The sequence below is a fragment of the Osmia lignaria genome, chromosome 7, assembly GCF_051020975.1.
Source record: "Osmia lignaria lignaria isolate PbOS001 chromosome 7, iyOsmLign1, whole genome shotgun sequence".
NCBI classification, from domain to species: Eukaryota; Metazoa; Arthropoda; class Insecta; order Hymenoptera; family Megachilidae; genus Osmia; species Osmia lignaria.
In genome coordinates this window covers 7076265-7098997 of record NC_135038.1, presented here as the reverse complement: position 1 = coordinate 7098997, position 22733 = coordinate 7076265, and the positions used below count along the sequence as shown (strand labels likewise).

General features: G+C 33.3%; 1 protein-coding gene across 5 annotated transcripts in view; it reads right to left on the bottom strand.

The window, feature by feature from the left end:
• Positions 1 to 2710: 2710 nt before the first annotated feature.
• Positions 2711 to 22733, bottom strand: part of nAChRa7 (nicotinic acetylcholine receptor alpha7 subunit) — a 138711-nt gene continuing 118688 nt past the window's right edge. For 3 of the 5 annotated variants that reach the window (XM_034324199.2, XM_034324202.2, XM_034324201.2), the window contains 8 exons: positions 20421 to 20601; positions 18905 to 18980; positions 16231 to 16425; positions 14858 to 14944; positions 13656 to 13765; positions 12944 to 13085; positions 11975 to 12372; positions 2711 to 10896 (listed from right to left, as the gene is read on the bottom strand). In XM_034324199.2, coding sequence (XP_034180090.1) covers positions 10729 to 10896; positions 11975 to 12372; positions 12944 to 13085; positions 13656 to 13765; positions 14858 to 14944; positions 16231 to 16425; positions 18905 to 18980; positions 20421 to 20601 — 1357 coding nt within the window. In that variant the 3' untranslated portion in view covers positions 2711 to 10728. The remainder of the gene's footprint in view (positions 10897 to 11974; positions 12373 to 12943; positions 13086 to 13655; positions 13766 to 14857; positions 14945 to 16230; positions 16426 to 18904; positions 18981 to 20420; positions 20602 to 22733) is intronic. The other 2 variants (XR_013062344.1, XM_034324200.2) reach the window with 2 other exon arrangements.

The window sequence follows — 22733 nt, the reverse complement described above, 5'->3', positions numbered from 1 at the left end:
TTAAGAAATTAAGCATTGATGTTATTTTATTACTTCTGAAAGATTAAGATCTTCAAGATCTCCAATATTTCTAATTTCAAATGATATACAAAGTGACTAACCCATCGCTAACGATTACGATTTTCTCCACGTTACATTTCTCCGGCTTCATTCAAACTTCTCGCATGCGTGTCTGTTATATAGAATGCACGTACATATATGCGTTATATATTTATATATTTATATATTTATACATATACATAAGGTGCAGCCGAAATGTTTATTCGAAAGATCGAAAGCTTTTTAAAATCGAGGCTTCTAATTTACTTTCCTCTACAAATTTATCTCAAGTAATTTTAAGATATTTCGAAATTAAAAATATGACAAATATAATTATTACAATTGAAAATAAATATGCTTCTAGATAATTAATTTGAAAATTAAGTTGAAAAATTTATGTTAAATGAAAATCCCTCCAGAGCTGAGTAAGTAAGTGAAGCAAGTCCTAAGTAGTTAAGTCAATCATAAGTCAGACGCAAGTAATAATTTAATGTACAGCTCTCGGAAATTGTATAATTCATTTAAAGTCTACCTAACTTAAATCAATAAGAAAAGTACAACAATAATCTAATTTCAAAATAACGACAATTTATATTTGCAAAAGAAAATATTATACAATAATAACTTTATTTAGAATTGACAGCAACTGGTAAAGAATCGTATTTCTATTATTAGAATCCACTAAATGAAATATTATTATCACAGCTAAACAGAATACATCACTTAATCCATTATAACAATGTACAAATAATTTTACAAGAAATTTAAATAAAATGTTATTTATTATTTTGAAATAGATTCTTCATCAATGAAAACAGACTATAATTCTCGATTTTCTTTCAGCTTCTTACGATTATTTATCATTCATTTCGACTGCCCTGATGTATACTTCTTTGCGTATAAAGAGCGGTCTAATAAAACGGGACAAAGGGTCGTCGATCTTTCGAGTGTCTCAATTCGGCAAAAATTGATTAACAATTAAAAAGCGTAATTACTCGTTTCTTTTTTCACGATGCTTAATACCTTTCCATCGTTCGAGCGAAAAGCATTCCCGAATCTCGACGTCTCGTCTTGAATTTCGATCGATCAAATCTAATTCTTCGCGATTCCTTTGTCGGAAGTACAAAAGATCACACACGAACCAGAGTATTTAAGCTGATAGACGACGCACAATTTTGATTTTCCATCACAGCACATTTTATCTCACTTTAACCCTTTGCCTTAAAAAAATTAATAAATTATATAATCTCATAAATCCTTAAATAAATCCAGGATCTTTCAAACATTGAAGCAAATTTTATATGATAATTTCTAAATTAAAAATAAATAAATATGATTTTTAATTTAAATAGATGGACGAAAAAATCTCTTACAATAAAATATATTGAATTATAATTATAAATTTGAAAGAAATTCTAAGGCAACGGGTTTACACAGCCCTCTAATGAAGCCCTCTAATTACTATCAATCGAACGATCGATAAAACCCTGAACCCCGTAAAAAATCTCTCATCCAAAATCTCCTCCAACTTCCTTCAAACAACCATCACCAATCTATACATCTTTAGACATAGAAAAAAAAAAGTTAAAAATTTAAAAAAAAAAAAAGGAAGAAAAGAAACTCGTCTCCTTTTTTCTCTGTTACATATCTCCTCGAGTGTTTAGCTACGTTTGGCGACTAACTGCGGAAGACTTCGACGTGCTATACAAGTTAACAATAGACCTTAACGCGTTAAGAATTATGTCTGACTAGAGTCATTTACCTCGGCTAAGTAGATCGGTTTTGCTATCGTTACGATTACGATCGATTAGTGTTCACCTAAGAAAAATCGATAATTCTCGCGTAGAGGTAGTATCGTACATGTTCGAGAGAGAGAGAAGAAAGTATATTTCGTGTTTCGCGGATCAACGTCAACAACAACAACAACAACAAACGTGTTCTTCGTCGTCAACGGTTGAAAAAGTTTTCCGAGGGAGGATTGTCTTTGACACTCAAGCGACATGCCGCGTGCCTCGATGAGCAATCTTATGTTATTTCTACCGGTAAGTAACCTTAATAAGTACTTAAGAATGCTTCGATAAACGCGACCCGAGTAAAACACCACGAACCGAAGCTAAAAGTTTCGACGACTCGACCGAACTTCTTCGCTTCGTTCTAGATTTCTTTTTTCTTTTTTTTCTCCTCTCCTAGCTGAAAGCCGAGAACGATCGAAAGGGGCTATTTGTCGACGATCTTGCGTTCGACGTCTCAAGGACTGACCAAGTTATCGAACCATTGTTCGACAACCAACTTTTCCCCCGAACGATGAGTTCGGTCCTTTCCACCGCATCGATTGAGAAGAATGGTCTCGTAAATTCTCTTGAATCAACCCTTTAAAGATGACGAATACACTTACAGGGTGGACAGATATTTTTTTATATTTTCAATGCAAACAAATGTTATAAATATAGAATTTATAAATATTTAGTTTAGAGAGGGTAGAATTTCAAGGGAGGTGACAAAAAATTAATTTTCCTATTTAATTATATACAGCATGAAGATTTCAAAAATTGATATTTATATTTATTTTTGAAGAATTTTGTAAAATTCAAAAAGTATGAAGAATATTCTGTAAAATTTTCATAAGTAATTTCCAAAAATTAATGAAGTTATAAAAGCATGTACTGTCCTTCTTAATTAAAACCTTTAGAAATTAATTTTTCAGTCATAATTGAGATCATAAAACTTTACCAATATTCAAAAATAATCTACAATGTATCCCCTTTTTAACACAGTAAAACTGAAATCAATCCATGGAATAATTCTTCTTTAATAAATTTTTGAAAATGTGTTACTAATTATCAACAAATTAACCCCTTTCGGAATTGATCGTTTCACGATTGATTGTACGTTCTCGATAAATATGTTTTTCATAAATGTGTTGTTTCCCTCTAAATAGCATCGTTCGAATTTATTCAAACCTGACACTCGAAAGATCGTACACCATATCGATGCCCGAGTACAATTTAAATCGCATCACCCTGTACATATGCGCTACTACAACTCCTAATTAGCTTTATCAACCTTTTACAATGCGCTTAATTTAATCGCAAAAAAATTGGAATCTGTAATAATTTCCTTTTCATGTCGTCGCTAGTCGTTATTTGAAAACGATTCATCGCCTTAAATGGTAAGTTCTCTTTTAAACGTTGTAGAAAGGAAAAAATTCTCAACATTTTTCGTACAGGCGGATAATTAATAATTTAAATACATTATTACTATTATTATTCATTTATTATAATTATTATTGTTACCATTATTAGTATTATTAGTGCTAACGTTATTAATTAGTATTATCATTGTTTCTCTCATTCTTCGTGTCGTCATTTCTTTTTAATTAGATTAATAGTTTATAATGACAACCTCGCGTGTGACAAGCTGAGTTTAATGTATATAATATATATATATATTTTTTTTTTCTTTAATTAAAGGCGCAAGTTGCGTTTAATCCTCCCTAAAATATTCCTTTTCCTTTATCCTTTTTCATTCCCTTTGAAATATGTCATTTTCAGACGTTCTAGGGCATCACTCAAGGATCATGTTTCTCTCGATATACTCTTTTGATAGCTTTGTTTAAAAAGAAAAAAGTTTTAGGAGGAATAAGTATCGTTTGAATCAGAAGAAATATTTGATTGTTTCTAAGAGGAGTTACAGAGTATTCCTTTTTAAAGAAGATTCTTGAATTATTCTCAAACAGATTCTTTCTTCAAAGAGAATTCATAATAACCTCGAAGAAAAATTTCCTTTCCCTTCGCAAAGTATCATGGATGCTTTTTAAAGAAAACTTCCGACTAAGATATTCAGGATAAGATGGAAGAAATATATTGTTTTTTAATTTGATGTTCGAGGGTCTATCAATGTCTGCATAAGTTATCAGCAACCACCGGTGTAACTAAAGAAATATTTACCGTTCAAAATTGATGTAATGGAAAACGTTATTTTCTTTTTTATTCGTTACATCATCCAGCTCGATTATATATCCTCTCGTTTTACGTTTGCTGCGTGAATTGTTCGAAAGAAGTCTCGGTCTCTTTCATCGAGTTCAAGAAGGTGGAAACACTTGGTCACCCACGTACAATTAATATCACCCCTGCGCGTCGATGTTCCTCGGTGAATTGTATTACTAAAAGAACGGCTCGTCACAATCCGTCTGAATTTAAAGTTTATTTTTCGCTCGTCCTTCGGTTCGTTCGATCAACTGTTATCGTCGATGCAAAGTGTCGCGAAATTCGTGGTACAAACGAGACAAAGGTGGTATTTCGTGAAAAATTTCGTTGAAATTGGCGAATAAGTTTCTTTTACTATCTGAAAACTTCGTTTTCCAAATTCTATTTCTTCATTCATGAATACTCATTTGAAATTTTCATCAATTATTATATTACTAATTAATATTTTTTATTGTGGACATAATTAACATTAATTTGCGAATTCTTTAATTACCAATTATCATTTTTCAACATAGAACATTGAGTTACTGATATTTGCAGTATAATCCATCAATGTTATTACTCTATAAATTTGGAAAATTAAACAAAAATAAATACTGAAACCTGCCTTAAAACTTTCACCCATATTTCTCATCATTTTCATCCTCGTACCACGAATTTTTGTACACCCCGTAAAAATTGCAACCTTTCACCCTCTAACTGAAATATCAATCGTTGAAAAGATCTCCGAATCGAACGAAAAGACTCCCTTTTTCCGATCTTCCTCGTAATTACGAATAAACACTTTGAACGACTCGATAATTTTCATTAATTTTATTTATTTATTTCGTTTAAATTCACTGTTCTTCTACCGTCTTGTCTAATTAATCACTAAGACCCTGAATCTCGTGAACAGCATAAATGCTTGAACGTTGAGCGTAATAATAATTGAAAGTATACTCGAACATTAATTACCATCACTAAGCGTCCGGCTTAACAATGTCTCTCGCAAACGCCGGATCTCGCTGGATAAAAACAATAATGAGCATCGAGAGAGTAACGAATTTCGTTCTCTCCCATTATATTAATATTTTATTTCTCTTCTCATCTCTATTTATTTATATTCATATTTCTTTTTATTTTTTTTTTTTTTTGCTGAATTTTTTCTGGTATTTTCTTCAAGTGAGCAACTCGTTTCGAATTCCACCTTGACTTCGATATGTGGCAACAAGTAAATCTTTCACAGAACGAGTATATGATTTATTTTTAATTACTGAACGGCTTAATATTTTACCACCGTTGCGTTCGATCCTATTATTTGCAATAACAGATCGAATATTTGATTTTTCAACTAAGGAATTTCGCAACGTGGTGTACACATTTCCTCGATGTAAATTCTCTTCTAATTAGTAACAAGTAATATATCGATAGGCTCGATGTTATGTTTTCTCCGTTAACAATTAGCTTCTTTTATACTCGTTAATCTGCTTACATACAATTAAAATTGAAACAGTGTCGCTCCGCGTCGAGCGATTCGATACGAACGAGCCATTCGGTGGTCAATTTGATTAATTTATTAAGAATAACGTCGGATCGATAGATATTGCTTAAATAAATTTTCTCGATTAATTCTCTAAGAAGAATCGATCAGATTGATACGCTAAATTTATTGCTCGTAAAATGAACGATAATCGAAGATTTTGTGACCCTCCATTGACAGTGTTATTGCAATATTGTGTCATTTTTTTTTTCAACACACATGAGCAACTCGTCACTTAAATTAATTTTAGCACTTTGCTAATTACGATGAGCAATTTATCATTTAACCCCATCGCTGCGAATTTATTTGAAAACTTTTCTAAATAAAGCAAAGAAAATTATTTCTAATTTTCCACATTCTAATAACTGGATTTTTAAACTATGCATTTTCAAATGGTAACGAAAAGAAAAAGGGTCAACGATTTAACCCTTTGACGATATCGAGTGAATGGCAGCGACAGGGTTAAATTTAAGTAACTATTTTGTGCATCGTTGCATAGTTATGAAATATTCATTTTTTAAATATTTTACACAATAAGAGTATTAACGGCACAATAGAATAAATATTTAACATATTTAATATGGAACTTTCTACGAGTGCCCTATTATCTTTCTTTAATTATATCTGAAAATTTTCCAGTCTAATTTTTTCTCTATCTTCCGAATGAATTTTATTTAATTTTTTTCATAATTTTTACGGTCAAATTGGCCGCTGAAAGGCTCGATTCGAACGCGTTTTAACAATAAACAGCCGCCATGCGACTCTTTCCACCAACTTGAACTACAGCAAACGTGATTGCGAAAAAAAAAAAAGAAAAATAGAAATTTAATACGGAAAGATGTTCGTTTCGCAATAGAAATCGTTGTTTAATTAGGGATTTATAATTTGACAAATTTCCTAGGAAAATGGAAATATGTCGAACGATCTTATTGCGAAATGAAAATCATCGAAACCCGTGGCGTTTGAACGCGCTCATTTATTTTTTATTTACTTAATTTTATTTGCAACTTTGATCGACACTAATTTTCATGCCGAACTTTCAATCGTTTAAATATCATTTCTTCGATTCTTGTGTACTTTTTTTTTTACTGTTTTTCTTTTTATCTTTCCTATGTGATAACTGTATGTCTACCAAAACCGTCCGGCACGAACCATTAAGAGCTTTAATTTAAATCCATTAGTTTAATTAATTAGCTGAATTTAAAGATCGAGAATGATTATTCCATCAATCCAGGCGTTACTGATTATAGTTTATTATCCTCTACGTATTTTTTTGCTTTTTAAAATCGTTCCTGTAACATGGTTAACAACTTTATTTTCTTCAATTTATTTATTTTTTTTTACTGCTTTTAATTAATTATTATTCTGTAACCATTATAATAGTATTTAAAAGATAACGTGATTGGTTGTCGCGTCGATGCCAATGGCCAAAACGTGCTATATTTTTTTATCTTTTTTTTATCCTCCATTTGTTTATTATATTTTCAACAGAAAACCCGTCTGCGAGACTATCCGTTAACGAGATTTCATGTTTTTAATTAAAATTACAAGCCTGCTTCTCAATCGTCGAGAATTCTTTTCAGTTTCATAAAATATCATCGACAAAATTGTGGTTTTCTCTCTTCTTTTTGTGAATTTCTGTTTTTCGTGTCGATCATAGCGAATAAAATAAAATTATTCTGCTAATATCTGGTTGCCTATATTGGTTTATGCTTGCATTGAACGTAGACAAAAGGTCAGAGTTAAATGTTCGAAGTGGTAGAACTACTCGAAAGTAGGTAATTAATTGCTAATTTGATTGTGTAAGGTCAGTCGAGTTACGTTGGAACAACAGAGCATCTAAAATCATTATTTAAATAGTCGAAGTTTACTGAATACCGCATATGAAGTAAAGAATTAGTTTTTAAAATAAATATAATTTTTGTGAAATTTAGGATTTTTTCAACGTTGTATTTAAAATATAATGCAAAATTAAAAATTTCAATATTAGAAATTTTAGTAATTTTAACATTCTATAGACACTAATTACAATTTCAAAATTAAATAAAATTGTGAAAAACCTCAATTCTGTAAAAATTAAAAAACTAATATTTAATTTTAATAAATACCAATAAAACTCTTGTACTATGTTATTCCATCGTAATCTATCAAAACGCAGTTTAAAGTCGAGCAAAACGTTCGAATTATTAAAACTAACGAAGTACCTAACGTTGTTAATAAAATCTGGGAACTCTTACAGTTCGCAAAGGAAATCCTATTCCCTGTGTAATTTGTCCAGACGTGTATATACGTGCTCGAATCTTCGTCGCACAACCAGTTAAAATATTAAATTGAATATATCGTATTAAATACTGAGCACTCGTATATATTGACTAAAATGTTCGCCGCGTCTAAACTCGTGGCAGACGAAGATTCGAATCGACGAATATGTACGCTGCATTTTAACTGCAACTGCATTGAATTTGCATTCTGTTTGTGGTAACTCTGGAATTAAATAAGGTGCATTTGACTGAAAATTAGAGAAAATTTGAAGTTGAATTGATTTAATGCTAATTAGATAATTATCAATATGGATTATTAAAAATATCAAAAATGAATTTTTTTGATATAATACTGTATTAAATTTTTCATTTCTTGATTATTTAACGAAGTTAAATTTTTTATGTTAAATAAATTAATTACTCCAAATTTTTTCTTTATTTTTGCAAGAAAAATCATTATATGACTCAATAAAATCTCCCACCCCAAATTTTCGCTTTAATTTTGCAAGAAAAATCATTGTACAGAGGCACAGAGTTTGACATAGCTCTATACTTGAAATTTTTCCACGGAAAAAGGATTTCCTTCGGCAGCAACAAAATCAATCAGAACATTTGTTCATCCGTTGACGGATAATCCGACGTGGGTATCGTTACCCAGGCAAACTGCAAATGGTTTGGCCATTTCGGGTTGAATAGCGATGCGGTCGAAGAGCAAGAGATTGTTGTAAGGACCGGACTTCCGGTGTCCCGAAAAATTCCCATATTTCATTCGTATCAAACCGAGCAGAAATTCGAAGGAGCTCCCGTCTGAAGCTTTATATCATCGAGGATCATCAAGATTCGTCTCGTTCGACGGCGACTCGGCTTAAAAAACTAAATATACACTAACAGGGTCGAGTTGCCTGGAATCGCGCCACGAATCTCGGATCCTTACCCTGAAGAACACACCGCGAATGTAACGGAATTTCGGGGATGCCGAAGCCTGGATCCTCGGAAAAATTGTTTTCTGTGTTTGTGTGTCTACACGTGAGAGAGAGTGTGTACCGTGTGTGCGCTTTAGTACAAGCGTGTGTACAGAGGGACAACAACAAACGATGTCCGCCGATAGAAGGGAAAAGAAATGCTTAGAAAATGAAGAAAGATGCTAATCAATTGTCATCGTGATCGTTCGTTCTCGATTTTTTTTTTTTTTTCAAACCCCGCGTCATTCTTTATCACCGCTTCCTTACGCCGGATGTGTTTGTGTGTTCTCTTACGAGCTAACAAAGAAACGATAATGTTCTCTCATCTTTTTTTTTTTCTTTATTATTATTATTTTATTTTCTTGTTTTTAAACGCTGCGCCGTGTCGCACGCCGTCTTAAATCGTAGTATAAATCCCCCTTTATTTATTTATTTTTTTTTTTTTTTAATTTTTTATTTAAGTTGTCGTCGATTTTTACTTACTAAGTGATACGGATAAGAAAATTCACTGGCATTGTTTTGAATCGTCTTGGCAGTTCATTTGTGTGTAGGTATTATTTTACTTAGTTTCTCTCTTTCCTCTCTTTTTTTTTTTCTTCAGTTTTTACGGAATATTTATGTGTGCGCTTTGCTCTTAATCGTGTTCTCTTTTGTCTGCTTTGTTTTTATTTTTTTTTATTATTCTTTAAGCACAATAAAAGGAGCAGTGTACCCTTCTTCAGCTTCTCTCACTTTTGTTTGTATCTTTCCCTCCCTCTCTCTCTCTCTCTCTCTCTCTCTTTCTCTCTCTCTTGGTTTTCCATCGGAGTTGCCTGTTAGTGGAACCATGACCAAACGAGAAATCGTTTGGTGGCCATGGAACTTGTACCAGGAACTCGATTTATTCTTTAACAAACTCAAACGCTTCGACGGTCCTCGATGCTCTGTATTTTTTGTTTTGTATCTTGCGAATGTGTACGTGTGTGTGTTTCAGTGATTTACACGCATGCACGCAGATTTAATTTCAACGAAGGTTTTTCACGCTTGAACGGAGTTCAATTCCAGAAAATTTTTCAAAGAAATGATTGTAATAGGATACCGAATTAATTTTATTCCCATTTCATTGGGAATAAATAAATTAAATCGATAATTTCAAACATAAAATAATAATTTTAGTACCATAATGATGTCCATCATTAATAATTTCACAATTTCCAAATGAAAATTTAAAATGATCACAATACCAAAATTTAAAAAAATCATCATCATAAATAGAAAAAGGAAATCAATGTTAAAAATAAAAACACAATTTCAATACCACAATTACTATCATTAACAATCTTATAATTTCTAAATGAAAATGATTAAAAATATCTACCTGACGGTAATCACAGTATCAAAATCCTCAAAAACCTCCACCATAAAAAACAAAAACTTAAAATTCACTCTACCTTCTATTCACCATCCAGAAAGATCGTCCAAATTGTGAAGAAGAAAAAGGAAAGAAAATTCCAGGCAATCCTGCGCGTTCCAGAGCGATCAAGTCAACTGCCATAGTTGCACATACGTGTATGCGTGTATGTACGTGTTGGTAGATGTGCGTGTGTGTGTCCGTTGGCGCCGTGGTGCAGGCGCGTTTTCAACGTGTCTCGCTAAGGCGTCCTCTTCGAATGACCTACATGATGAGATATATCTTATATATCGTAAAGAATACGAAGAGCATAATCCTCGTATAGTTTGCTTCCTATCGCGGTGCAGATCACCTGATAACAGGCGACTAAATGACTTTGAAGCGCAACCTCAAGCTGGACGTTCGTACGTGTTAACGTCATCGTTAGGTGAATCGTATCGCATCCGTATCGTTCGATGCGCACGAGGTTGGAGTCTTCAGGTTCGTCGTCGTCAGCACCGAAATGCCTTGCCACTGCACGATCATCCTCGTCTACCCCCGACCTACCGCCGGCAGGCTGAGCATTTCTGAATCACGTGACGATGATGTGCGGCGCCGACATTAGGACGGTGATGGTAGCGATGATGGTGAACAGAGTAAAAATGATTAGGCACATTCTGTCGATCACCATCGCCGCGAACTTCCAGTCGTTCGTCACCTTCGAGTTCAGCTCCTCCGATTTCAGCTGATCCGTGATTATCTGAAAAATGAAGGTGGTTATGATGGGTGGTGTTCTATACTTCAAGACTTAGCACTTGGGACTTGGAACTTGAGATTTTTCAAAACTTGGAACTTGGGATTTTCCAGAACTTAAATTTTGGAATTTTCCAAAACATGAAACTTGGGAATTTTCCAAACTTGAAACTTGAGATTTTACAAAGCTGGAACTTGGAATTTTCCAGAATTTGGAACTTTGGAATTTTACAAACTTGAAATTTGACGATTTCCAAAACTTAGTAAATGGTACTCCAAAATTTTGAAAGTTTACTATACCTTGTATATTTTTCCCATTTATACAAGCCAAATTAGCTAGAAATCTTAGAATGGGTAACAACTTTCAAACTGTTTGCAATTGTAGCTAGTCGAAAGCCTGCAGCCGAACATGAAGTTTCGGTTCAATATTCGGTTCATAATTATGAACACTGAAAGGTTTCCAGTGTTTGACTTCGTCATATCAGTTCTGACTCGAGAAATAGATGGGGTTTAATAATCCTGCACAAACAGTCGTACAGCAATGAATAGTTTCACGTTCGTCAGCAGACTTTGCCGGTACGCGTTCCACTACCTACGGTGATTTGTACGAAAGTTTCACCCTCTATGGGAATGTTAAAATGAACATATGTTTGTTAATACTCGACCAGAGAATTTCTCTATTTGCATTATCGAAATTGAATTATTCTGGCATTTATGTGAAAGATATCAAGGTTAATTGCCACAATTACCCCGTTACTGATATGTCTATTAATTACATTTCAAGGATGCAATTAATAAATTTTGTAACAAATAATTAGTTTATAAGAGAAATGATGTTCAATAATCAAAATGTCTGAAAAAATATCATTTTCATTCATAAGACATTTATAAAATTATTTCCATTCTTCAATAGTTCCACTATAATAAAATAAAAATAAAGCAACAAAGACAAGACAGAAATTCAATAAAAGCACCTATCCAACAAACGAATCGGATACAAGAGGAAGCTTATGGTCTAAATGTTCTTATCTCGTCATATTGATCCAAGAAGTCTTCTATAAAACGAAGATATATTAGAAACATACCTTAATCTCTTTGAGGATCAGGATGAGCTCGTATCGGGCACAGAAACACGCGTTTTGAAGTATCGTTTCAACCTGGGGACCAGGCGCCTCAGGTGGATGTTGATGATGATGCGGCGTGTGACCGATCTGATGTGACCCCGGGTAAGAGGAGTGTGCCAATGGCGTTGAATGTTGATGATGCGGCGTCGTAGCGTGGCTATGATGGTGATGGGGTGTCGTGTGTATGTGACTATGCCCGTGGCCCATCGTATGATGATGTGGACCAGGAGTACTGTACACATTATTTAGAAGGTTGTTGTGGGATGCCAATGCATTGTCCTCGAGGTCCAGGACATTTGCTAGGAGGGATTTGCTGCTCCTTTGATGAAGCTCCAGATCACCATATGTCTTGCTAGTACCTGTTCCAATAATACCCATATATGGAAATCAATGAAAAATTCAGCTTTCATTATATTATTTGATAATACCAAAGGGAATGATAGGATCGACAGATAATTATTTTTATTTTAAAATTGAGGTTCCTACATGTACTTTAGAGAGGCTTAGGGATACTTTAGGAAGCTAAGAAGGAATCAATGAAAAATTCTGCTTTCATTATGTTGTTTGATAATACCTAAGGGAATGGTAGGATCGATTGGTAATTATTTTCATTTTAAAATTGAGGTTCCTACAGATACTTCAGGGAGGCTTAGGAGTACTTTAAGAACGTAAGTAAGGTATAAGGAAGGTACAACAATTTCTATTGGCTCCATTGATTAATAAAAAAATAAAAAAAGGTAGAGAGGTATGGATACAAGGCTGGTATATTAAATAACAAAAATAGTATTGTTGATTGTAAGACTCGAAATAAGTCAGACACACAAGTGCTGTAATATTTGTTTGTGCATGTTTTACTGGAGTGAGACCGAGAGTGGTGTTTGTGTGAAACAGTTAGACACCGATATAGATAGTATTAAATGTTGTCAGTACTTGTGTCGATGCTTTTTCGTGTCACTAAATTACCGGTGACTGGAGACGGTTTCTGAGACTTCTGAGCCTCTTTCTCTTCTTTATCAGTCGGTCGTGACATACGTAGTATACAAGGCAGCCAATAAAGGAATACCACTTTCACCTGAAAATCAAATTTCAAAATGTTAGTATGATATGTAGGATATCATTTACGCGATCAAAAGACTAAGAATATAACGTTGCAGAATATGGAGGATAGTAAAATCCCTGTAAGGAGGTAGCCTATTATCACTCGAAAGGATGAATCGAGTTAACGACCAAGGTAAACTTGAAGTGTACTTCTAAGCACATGGTCTCAAGCTAATTGAAGTCACATATACGATCATTCGCGAAACAACTACGAAGATTCAGTGTCAAGGAAACAAGGTAAACGTACTAATTCTCATCAAAATAACAGAACAAGATATTTACATTAACACTAGAACTACCAACATTTGATGTACACTTATTTTTAAATTAAAAATAATATAGAAAATTGAATAAATAAAGGATGAAATGTAATTTAATATATATATCCATTTTTATCTCAACAATAGCCAACATAAATTTAACCAACATACCTCGATAAAATTTGTAATTTAAAATAGGGAACTTGAAATCAATCATTTTGAGTGATTTGGTTGTTCTAGTGTTGACGTAGACTATCCAAGTATTTTTTGAAAAATATACTTACCCATTCGGACATTTCATGAGTGTCAGAATTCCGATGATGATAATTCAAAATGAGGATGGTGCTGACAACACTGCTGGCCACCATGAACATAATACAGTTGAAGTATGTACCTGTTGAAATTGAAAGATCATTTTTCATTATGAAAAATTTGTCACGACGAACCGACGTTTCGGTTCGTGTTTCAAGTCATCGATCATGTTTTCGTTATGTCCAATTCAGGCATCAGCTGTACGATTTCGAAACGTCTGCTTCAGCCATTCCTATTCAAGACGTCAATGAATGTTTGTTCCCGATCTCCACGTCTGACCCGTACGATTCGTCACTACTGTCAAGCTGCTGTTACAGTGAGTAGAATAGTTCTGACTGGAATAGGGGATCGCCAGGGAAGGACAAAGGATGTATACAATATGCGACAGTAGAGTTACATTGCGGTGATCAGGGTATCCTGATCCAAGATCAAGTGGATCCAGTGTACGAAGATTTCAATTATGTATAAGTGTACCAGGGAATTTAGTACATCCAGATCAAATTTGTTTTGAATGGAAAAATGTATCGAGTTGTAAATAAGAAATTTAGAGAAGTTTATGATTCATAATTAGCTAGACACCTATAGCAAATTTTTTATTCTTGCAAGTATCAATATTTTATTTTTAAAATATTTAACTTTGAAAAATCAGAAATTTTAAAATCTAGTCAAGATCCTAAATTAGTACTAATTATCTTACGATGATTATAATTAGCTAGACTCCTATAACAAAATCTCCACCCTTACAACTATTAATATTTACTTTTTTAAATTGTACAAAATAAGAAATCATGATATACTACAAAAAGCTAATCAAGAACCTAAATTACATATCAATTATCTTATAATTACATCCATAAACGAAAGGTCTGCATTAATTTCCCAACAGAATATGAAACTCCGCAATCCTTCAAAAAATAAAAAAAAAAAATAAAAATCTAACACGTTATCTTTTTAAAATACGATCCAACGTGTTTAACTTGTCTCCTGTGAATTATGAATGAAAGGAGAGATCAGGATGTATCTTTTTATCTCTGGTTCTTCACTCGCCCTGCTAACCCCGCGAAAAAAGAAAATTCAACTTTATTTCGAGCGGAGGGTGACTCTGACGACACGGTGGCCGATAAAACGTAGCAGCAAAAAAGGGTGAAAGGGAGTAAAGATTCAACGGACTTACCCAACAAAGGCACGGCGTCCGACGTAGCTGGCATTGTCTCGGCCACCATATTCAGGAACACAGTGAGGGACAAGAGAATGGTTACCCCTGTAAAAGAGGTTCGTTGGTCCAATCAGTTATCGCGTAACCATCCTACTAATCAGATGAGATTAATCGAGAACGGTTCAAGTGCTCGCAGCTGGGTCTCGGATACCCAGCAGGTGTCTCTGACCTTCCTACTTCGGACGGCTACAGATGCCATCTAATATATTGCAAATAGCTTTCGAATCTGATTGGACAGCTCCGAAAGATTATCTAACCGATTTGTAATTCATTTTCAACATTTTTGAAACGTCTCGGCAAATCGTTACACAGTAGAAACTCGCTATTTCCCTGTTACATAATCATCTGTATCGCATACACAAATGAACTGTGAAGAAAGGACGCACTCGATAATTTCCTATTTCTCAAAAATGCTCGCCTTCAGAGTCTTAAATACAGGGAATTACCGATCGCTCAACGTGAAACCTTCTAAACGATTAATCGTTTTCAAAGGAAAGGAAATGACATCAGCTTTGTTCTTCGAGTCTCTGGCTCGTCAGCTTCTCGAAATGTGAAACTACAATGGGCCAGGTTGATCAATAAATTCCAACGTCTCGTTGATACACGAATGTCGGTGATCGAGATCGACGCGACTGTAATCTCTCGTGCATTCGATACGTTACGAGAACTCGATTGAATGTAATCACGCGAGCCGTTATAGCGTGCCTCGAAGCCTGCAAGGAATTGGAATTATGCAACTAAGCGATTTCAACTTGCCAACAGGGGGGTGAGAGTAATCCGAAGGGGTAGGACGGGTGAGATTGTAACGAAATAACGCGATGACTATGTGTACGAAATCGCTTGGTAACTCAACAATCACTTAAACTGCTGATGAAACAACCTTCGATGTTGTTTCTGTTAAATTGCTGGATAAAATTGGATCTCAGTTTCCCTAACTGGCAGCCACTGTGAAAACTTTCGAAGCTGTGTAAGAAGATTTCAGTGTTTCTGACTTGATGTTGAATTTTTGAAAATTTCTTTATTTTGGAACAATTGTTACTTTGTTATATGGCCATTTTTTAAATAAAGATTCTTATCAATTTCAAATATATTTATATAATTTCTTTTTTAAAAATTGAATTTATATCATAGTAGATAAGAAGAATGTTAAATCTCGTTGCATCTCAACGCCTTAACATCTTATCGTAACGCAAAGACACGTCGACCATTTGTTTCCAGGTACACAAGAAACTTTTGGAGACCGTATCTTCCCAGAGCTTCAGCGTTGAAGCGTAATTTCAGCGATAGCAAAGCTACGTTTAATCTTTCAACAGAATAGTTATCTAACTTACCTAGAGAGAGCTTCTCGCCAGAATCAGGTGGCAAGGTGAATCCCAAAACGGCCATGCTGGCAATCAGTACGCATGGCACGATCAGGTTGAAGAAATAGTAAAGAGTCCGCCTTCTTATGATTACCACGAACGTGATATCTATGTACGGTTCCGGGCAGCAATTATAATAAATTTCGTTTCGTTTACCAGGTACCCCTGCGACGAAAGAAAATTCCGCAAAATTAATTAACAAGTTGAACGAACCAATGATCACTTGTTATGTGATATATAATAATGAAATATTAAAAATACTTCATTTCATCAAAGGCAAGTAAAATATTATTACCAAATTTTATAATAGTAATTAAATACCAGAGGTACTCGGAAAAGAGAAAATGTGTTGAATCTACTTATATTTCAAATCATTTTTATTAGATGTACAAATTAATTCGATGCTCTTAATATTACACTTTTTTAATTACAATTTTAAATTTGAATACTTTGCCACATAATTAGAGTTACCATGACTTTCTAAAAATAAATTTTCAAGTTAAAAAAATAAAAGGTACATAATTAATTCGTACACCTAATATACGAGATAAACAAGAAAAAAAGATGAGTTTCAGTCTATTAAAATGGTGAAACGAAAATTTTCAGGATTTTTCCCAGCAAAAAGAAACTCATTATAAGCTGTGACACAGATTTTTCATTTAGCTACAACCCTCAACGTGACACAATAAATAAAAATTTTGAAATTCAGTGGAATGATATGCACAATTATTATTCCGGCGAGTAGGTTTATCTTGAAATATTTAACAACGAGGTCAACGAAAGGGGCCCCTGTAATAATGAAGAGTGCAACAAACACAAAAGTACGAAGCGTTCAGAGCTGATGGTTTCGCTCGCAAGGGAAAAAAGCTGAGGGAAATAAAAGGCTAGCCTCCGACAACGATGACTCGACTATTTTATATGAAGAGTACTATGCACTTGAATTATCTCGAGCAACATACCGTAAGAGAGTCGGCGGCGACTTTATTTTCAAGTGTACAGCCACATTTTTCTGCGGCTCAAGTCACTTAAGATACATTTTTGCCCTCGGTCTTCGTGAGCTCTCAAACTTCCACGTTATATACGAAAATAATAAAAATATACCCGTCCATAAACAAAACGCTTCTCGTTTTTACAATTCTCGTAAAAACGAAAGTACCTTCACACGTTTAGCAAATTGATATTATCAAAAACAGTATCGTAAAAACTTTTATCAACTTATACTTTAATAATTTTCATTACTTATTTAATAATCGTTTCAATTTCTCTATGTATAATTCTATTCAAAATTTGTTAGTTATGCTCGTTAGTTATACAAAATTTTAAATTAAAAAAAAAATACAACTGATAAACAGAAGATAAATTAACATCTTAAAATAAAAATCGAATTTTTTGTGCAAATTTTAAGTACTCTGATAATTTCTATAATCGAAAATAAAAAATCTGAAACCAAATTTAACACCATATTTATTTTTCTACTTAAATGCAATCTCTTTAGAAACTCCATAGACCAAAATTGTATAATTTAATTGAATCCTAACCAACTATGAGCAACGTTAAACAGAATAATTCACTTTAAACCACGATCCTTTTATGCTTCAAATATATTCATAATGAATGTTGAAGAGTTGACAAGCAAAGATTAAATTGAATTTATTCAACGACGTAAAAGTATGTAAAGAAATGTTGAAAATAATAATTATATCATACGAACAGTAAGATAATTATCCGTCTACTTTTGATTGAATTTATTTTTCATTTAAGAGAAAACCAGTTCAATGGTTCTGTTAGGCTATTGACTGTTTCGGAGAATTAGTGAACAGGGCGTGTGTGTATGCTGTTTGCACAAAAGTAACCATGTAAATTCGCTTGCATTGAAGGAACCCTCCATTCAAGGTAAATATTCCACGATATCCCGCAGTATGAAAGCAAATAATTCAGCTTCCAACTGCGTTAATGATGCATTATTAAACAACTGCTATTCATCGTTTAAGTGTTCCAACTCCAAGGAACTAATTTTTTTTTTCTCTATCAATATATAAAACGAGTTACACAAGTATTTTTACCTCTTTAATTGTAACTTTTAATTTTCCCTTAATTAAGAGACACCTAATCTTTATTATTCCTAATTATCAAAGTCAATAAATATCAGAGAATTGACAGTATCGAAATTTTCTACATGTAAAATTAAACTATTTACGAAAAACAATATTAATCAACAAATAACCAAAGATTAATAGATATTTTGGAATAAATTTCTCCTCCCAAGAATTTACCACGAATTTGAGTTAATTAGTTTGACAAACTTTGTATCCAAAAAATCACGTACGATAAAGCAAATTTGCGATGAGCGAAATAATGAAAGGAATTTGGAAGGGGAACACGAGTTTCTAATTAGTTTTCACTCTCAAGCCTCGAAAACGTTTCGACCACGTGTAACCCTCTGATGAAAATCTAGATTAGATAAAGTCCACCGGTAGTAAGATGCAACCTCTGTCGACCCGGTGAAACGATTAATCCCGGTATCCTTTGTGTCCCAGAAGTTGCGACGGATTTTAGAATTGCTAATCGTCCAGCAATTGCTTTCACGCTGTATAAACCATTCGCACGATGAAAACGATCCTTGATAAGGCTTGTAAAAACTCACCTAACAGATCCCACTCGCCGTTAGTGATAAAACTGCTAATGTCACCTCCGGACTCGTCTTGCAGTTGCAGGTCCAACTGTTGAAAATTTATAGCCATCGATTAGTGGAAAGTTATTATCACCGCACTGCGCAACAATTTTATTCATTTAAATCGCTTTTTTATCTTATAAGTATCCAGAGTTTATTTTCTTCTACTTTCTAATTATTTGATTCAATTCAATTTGCCAGAAATTAAAATTAAAATTCTAAAGATATTTTAATAAGGAATAATCTACATGGAACCATCTTGGAAGTCATAATTTTTCACGTAAAATGAATTTCAAGAACTCCTTTTTTTTATTATAATAAAGGAACCAATATAAAATGTTGATATAAACTCCTGATAAATGAAATAAATAATCTTAGATAAATCTTCTGTCTGGCCAAATATGGATTCATACTACTTCCTCGTCGCTTACTCCCTCAATTATTCGATCAGTAAAAGATTAATTAGGAACATGAAACTTTTTAATAAAATAAATCAAATGATCGAGAAGAAATCTATAACATCCAAGATCTAGCTAATATTCGTATATTAAATCAAATGCAACATTGAAGAGCATTGTATATTAAGCTTTCCCTGTTTCACCCTTTCCTTCTCTTCCTCCCCAACTTCTCGCTACTTCGTCCTGCTTATTGTCCTCCTTAATGAACCTTCAAGCATTCTCGAATTCCGTCGCATCGCATTCGTAATTCGCATCCTCAATTTTAATTATTCAGAACGATCACCAACGACAAATGAAGATGACTTCTACATTTTCGGCATCTTGCATCAGTACTAATATCTCAACTCTTTCATATTCTAACTTTTATCAATAAAAGAATTTAATAATATTTTTAATATTTCTGAAGCGAATAAAATGATATTTTTCATCATTTAATACACTGGTTAAATGGAAGTTTATTAACATACTTCAGAAAGTATGCAAAGCCTCCATTTTGCGGAAATTACACAATTTTGCGTGGTCCTTTTTTTTTATTATTACGAAAATGATCACAAAAGATCCCTAAAGAATTTTCGTACGCTCTGGCGGGTCATTGTATTAACCAAGTAAAACGACTAGCGAGAAACTGGATTACTGTGAATTCCCTGCACCCCGTTCTGTTTCGTTTATTGTTACACGAAATGCTCGTTCCATAATTCAGGAATTTTCAGGAATCCTTTCAAAATAATGTCTCCCGGAAGCGTTACGGCATTTACATCTGGCTGCGTTAAAAGGACCGCCACACGCTCGGTCATATTTGCGGAATTAATGGTTTGTAGAATTTAATAAAGCTTCTTTCAATGCCGAGAAATGTTAATTCAATTACGTTTGACTTGAACTTTCAACTACGCTCGATTTAACCATTCAGATAATCATCGCTGCTTTTACAATTGAAATTCTCCAAATAAAATAATTTTAATCTCAATTTTATATTTGCCTATGACATCTAATATCTTTTTCTTTTATTTTTTATTTTCAACGGTGTAGCTTACCTGAAAGCCGTCGTATGTCCAGGAACCGAATTTCATCTCGCACCGTTGATCGTCGAATGGAAACCAGGTAATGTCTATCTTGCAAGTGCTCTTGAATATACCTGGTGGTACGTACAAGCAAGTTCCATTGTTCTTGACGACGACGTTCGTCGGATAAGTACCGTCGAACCCTTCGTCGGCGCTGTAACGAACAAATCGTTAACGTTAAACGGGGTTCGATTGATTTTCCCTCCATTTTTTTTTTTTTTTTCTAAACAATATCCACGGTATTCTTTAACACTCGATCAAGATTAAAAATAGACCGACGTACGCTGCGGCACCTGAAGCGTAGACACCTGAAGGATATCCGATGAATATTCAAGGTAGGTAGATAAAATCAAGTCAAGTTTATAAAAAATAAATGGACAATGTTTGAACAGAATAGAACGTTCGAATGAGAAAATTTTACTTAATTTTACGTATTAGTGAAAATGATAAATAATAATGTTGAATAGATATTATTGCGTTATCAAGTTTCCACACGAGCTGAATAGAGGGTAAATAAAATCTCTAGGATGAGATAAAATACTTCTTTCATTCTGACTCTTTTGTCTCTAACGATGCTTTGTTCTCGGTTGCAGGTGTTTCCGAAAATTAAAATATTGAATTACCACTGCATCTTGTTACGAATTTAGTTTCACCCTGAAATTGATTTATCGCTACCTAGAGTGCACTAAAACGCAGTAAATTCAATGTTACTTTCTTAATTAAATTAAATTAAGAACTTTTAAAGAAAGTAAAATAAAATTCTGACTATCTAAAAAAGATCAATTTAAGATATTTAATGTAATCTGATTTGAATTTATTTAAATATTGAAAGTCAAAATATAACACATTTCCTTTGAAGAATTTTCCAAATACTACGAATGTGCAACACAAGTAAAAGAGTGTTAACCTGTGGATTAGGATAAAGACAGGTTTTTGGCAACAGCTTTGAAAGTATGCTCTATTGATGGATCAGTGTCGTTCTTTCCATCATAGTTCCATCTATCCATTTTCCACGTCAGTGGAAAAATCGAACAGTCTAAAAGATTTGAAACGAAATGATAACATGACAGGTTTTCATCCAATTCAACTTCGAGTTTGCATTACGACACTACTGCAAATAAAATAGAATAAAACGAGCCAGATATACAGGACACTTTTATTAAAATAAATATTTCAATTTTTGAATAATAATTATAATTATCTAATTGTACCATGTAAAACTCTAATATTAATTTTCTAGCAATCAATAGTTAGTAATCTATTAAATGCAATTCTAAAAAAGTACTTTAAAATATTCCATAAAACACTAATCCATCAGTGTCAAAAACGATCAAAATGGAGCCAATAATTCTCACCCTATTTGCAGATAATAAACTGAACAAATATTCTTTATAATTGAATTAGTTTAACCCAGATATATCTATTACCCATCCATAAGGATGATAGTACAGAAACTGAATTAACACCTTCTATTTACACTCCAAATAAAAGGGAACGACATTATATAAAGAGAAGAAGAATGATTCGGATATATCTGGGTTAATGTTTGATTTCAAATTCAACTCTGAAAATACATTTTTCATTAGAGGAATATATAATCCAAATAGATTGGTTGTCGCGAAAACGCATGGAACGAATATTGGCGAATTCTGTTCGCCATTTCGCTGGAAAGTAATTTAAAGCTTGAAACCAAAGCAATCATTAGGAAGAACGGTGAGTGAGCATTGAACTGAGAACCATCTAACTTGCAGGCTTGATTCGCTTCTCGCTTTCAGCTTGCTTCATTTAACTACACTGGCGGCAAATCGAGAACTATCGGAAAGTCAGAGAAAAGATAGATTGCTCGTTCCCCATCTTTCTGCATTCTACTCTACGTATTTCCCCTTCAAACGCTTCTTTATAAAGTAACTTTCTAGTTACGAGGTTAAAGGTGCATCAACGGTTCATTTGATTCGATTAAAAACAGAAAAAGAAAAAAATGAATCAATCTTTCTGTTATACATTTACTGCAAAATTATTATAAATACCTAAAATGTAAAAATTATACAAAATATCTGCTATTAAATTATTAAACATCCACATGTATAATTAACTTTGAGTTGGTCAAAATATTTTTCTAAAAAAAATGTTTCAAAGGAAACACCCTGTTAAGACTGTGTAATGAACTAAATTAATGAAATAAATTAACTTTTCTAACTTTTAACTACTATCAAATTATAAATTTCAAATCAATTTTGCCATTTCTGTAAATCTACATGATATACAAATTACTTCCTCAAGAATCTC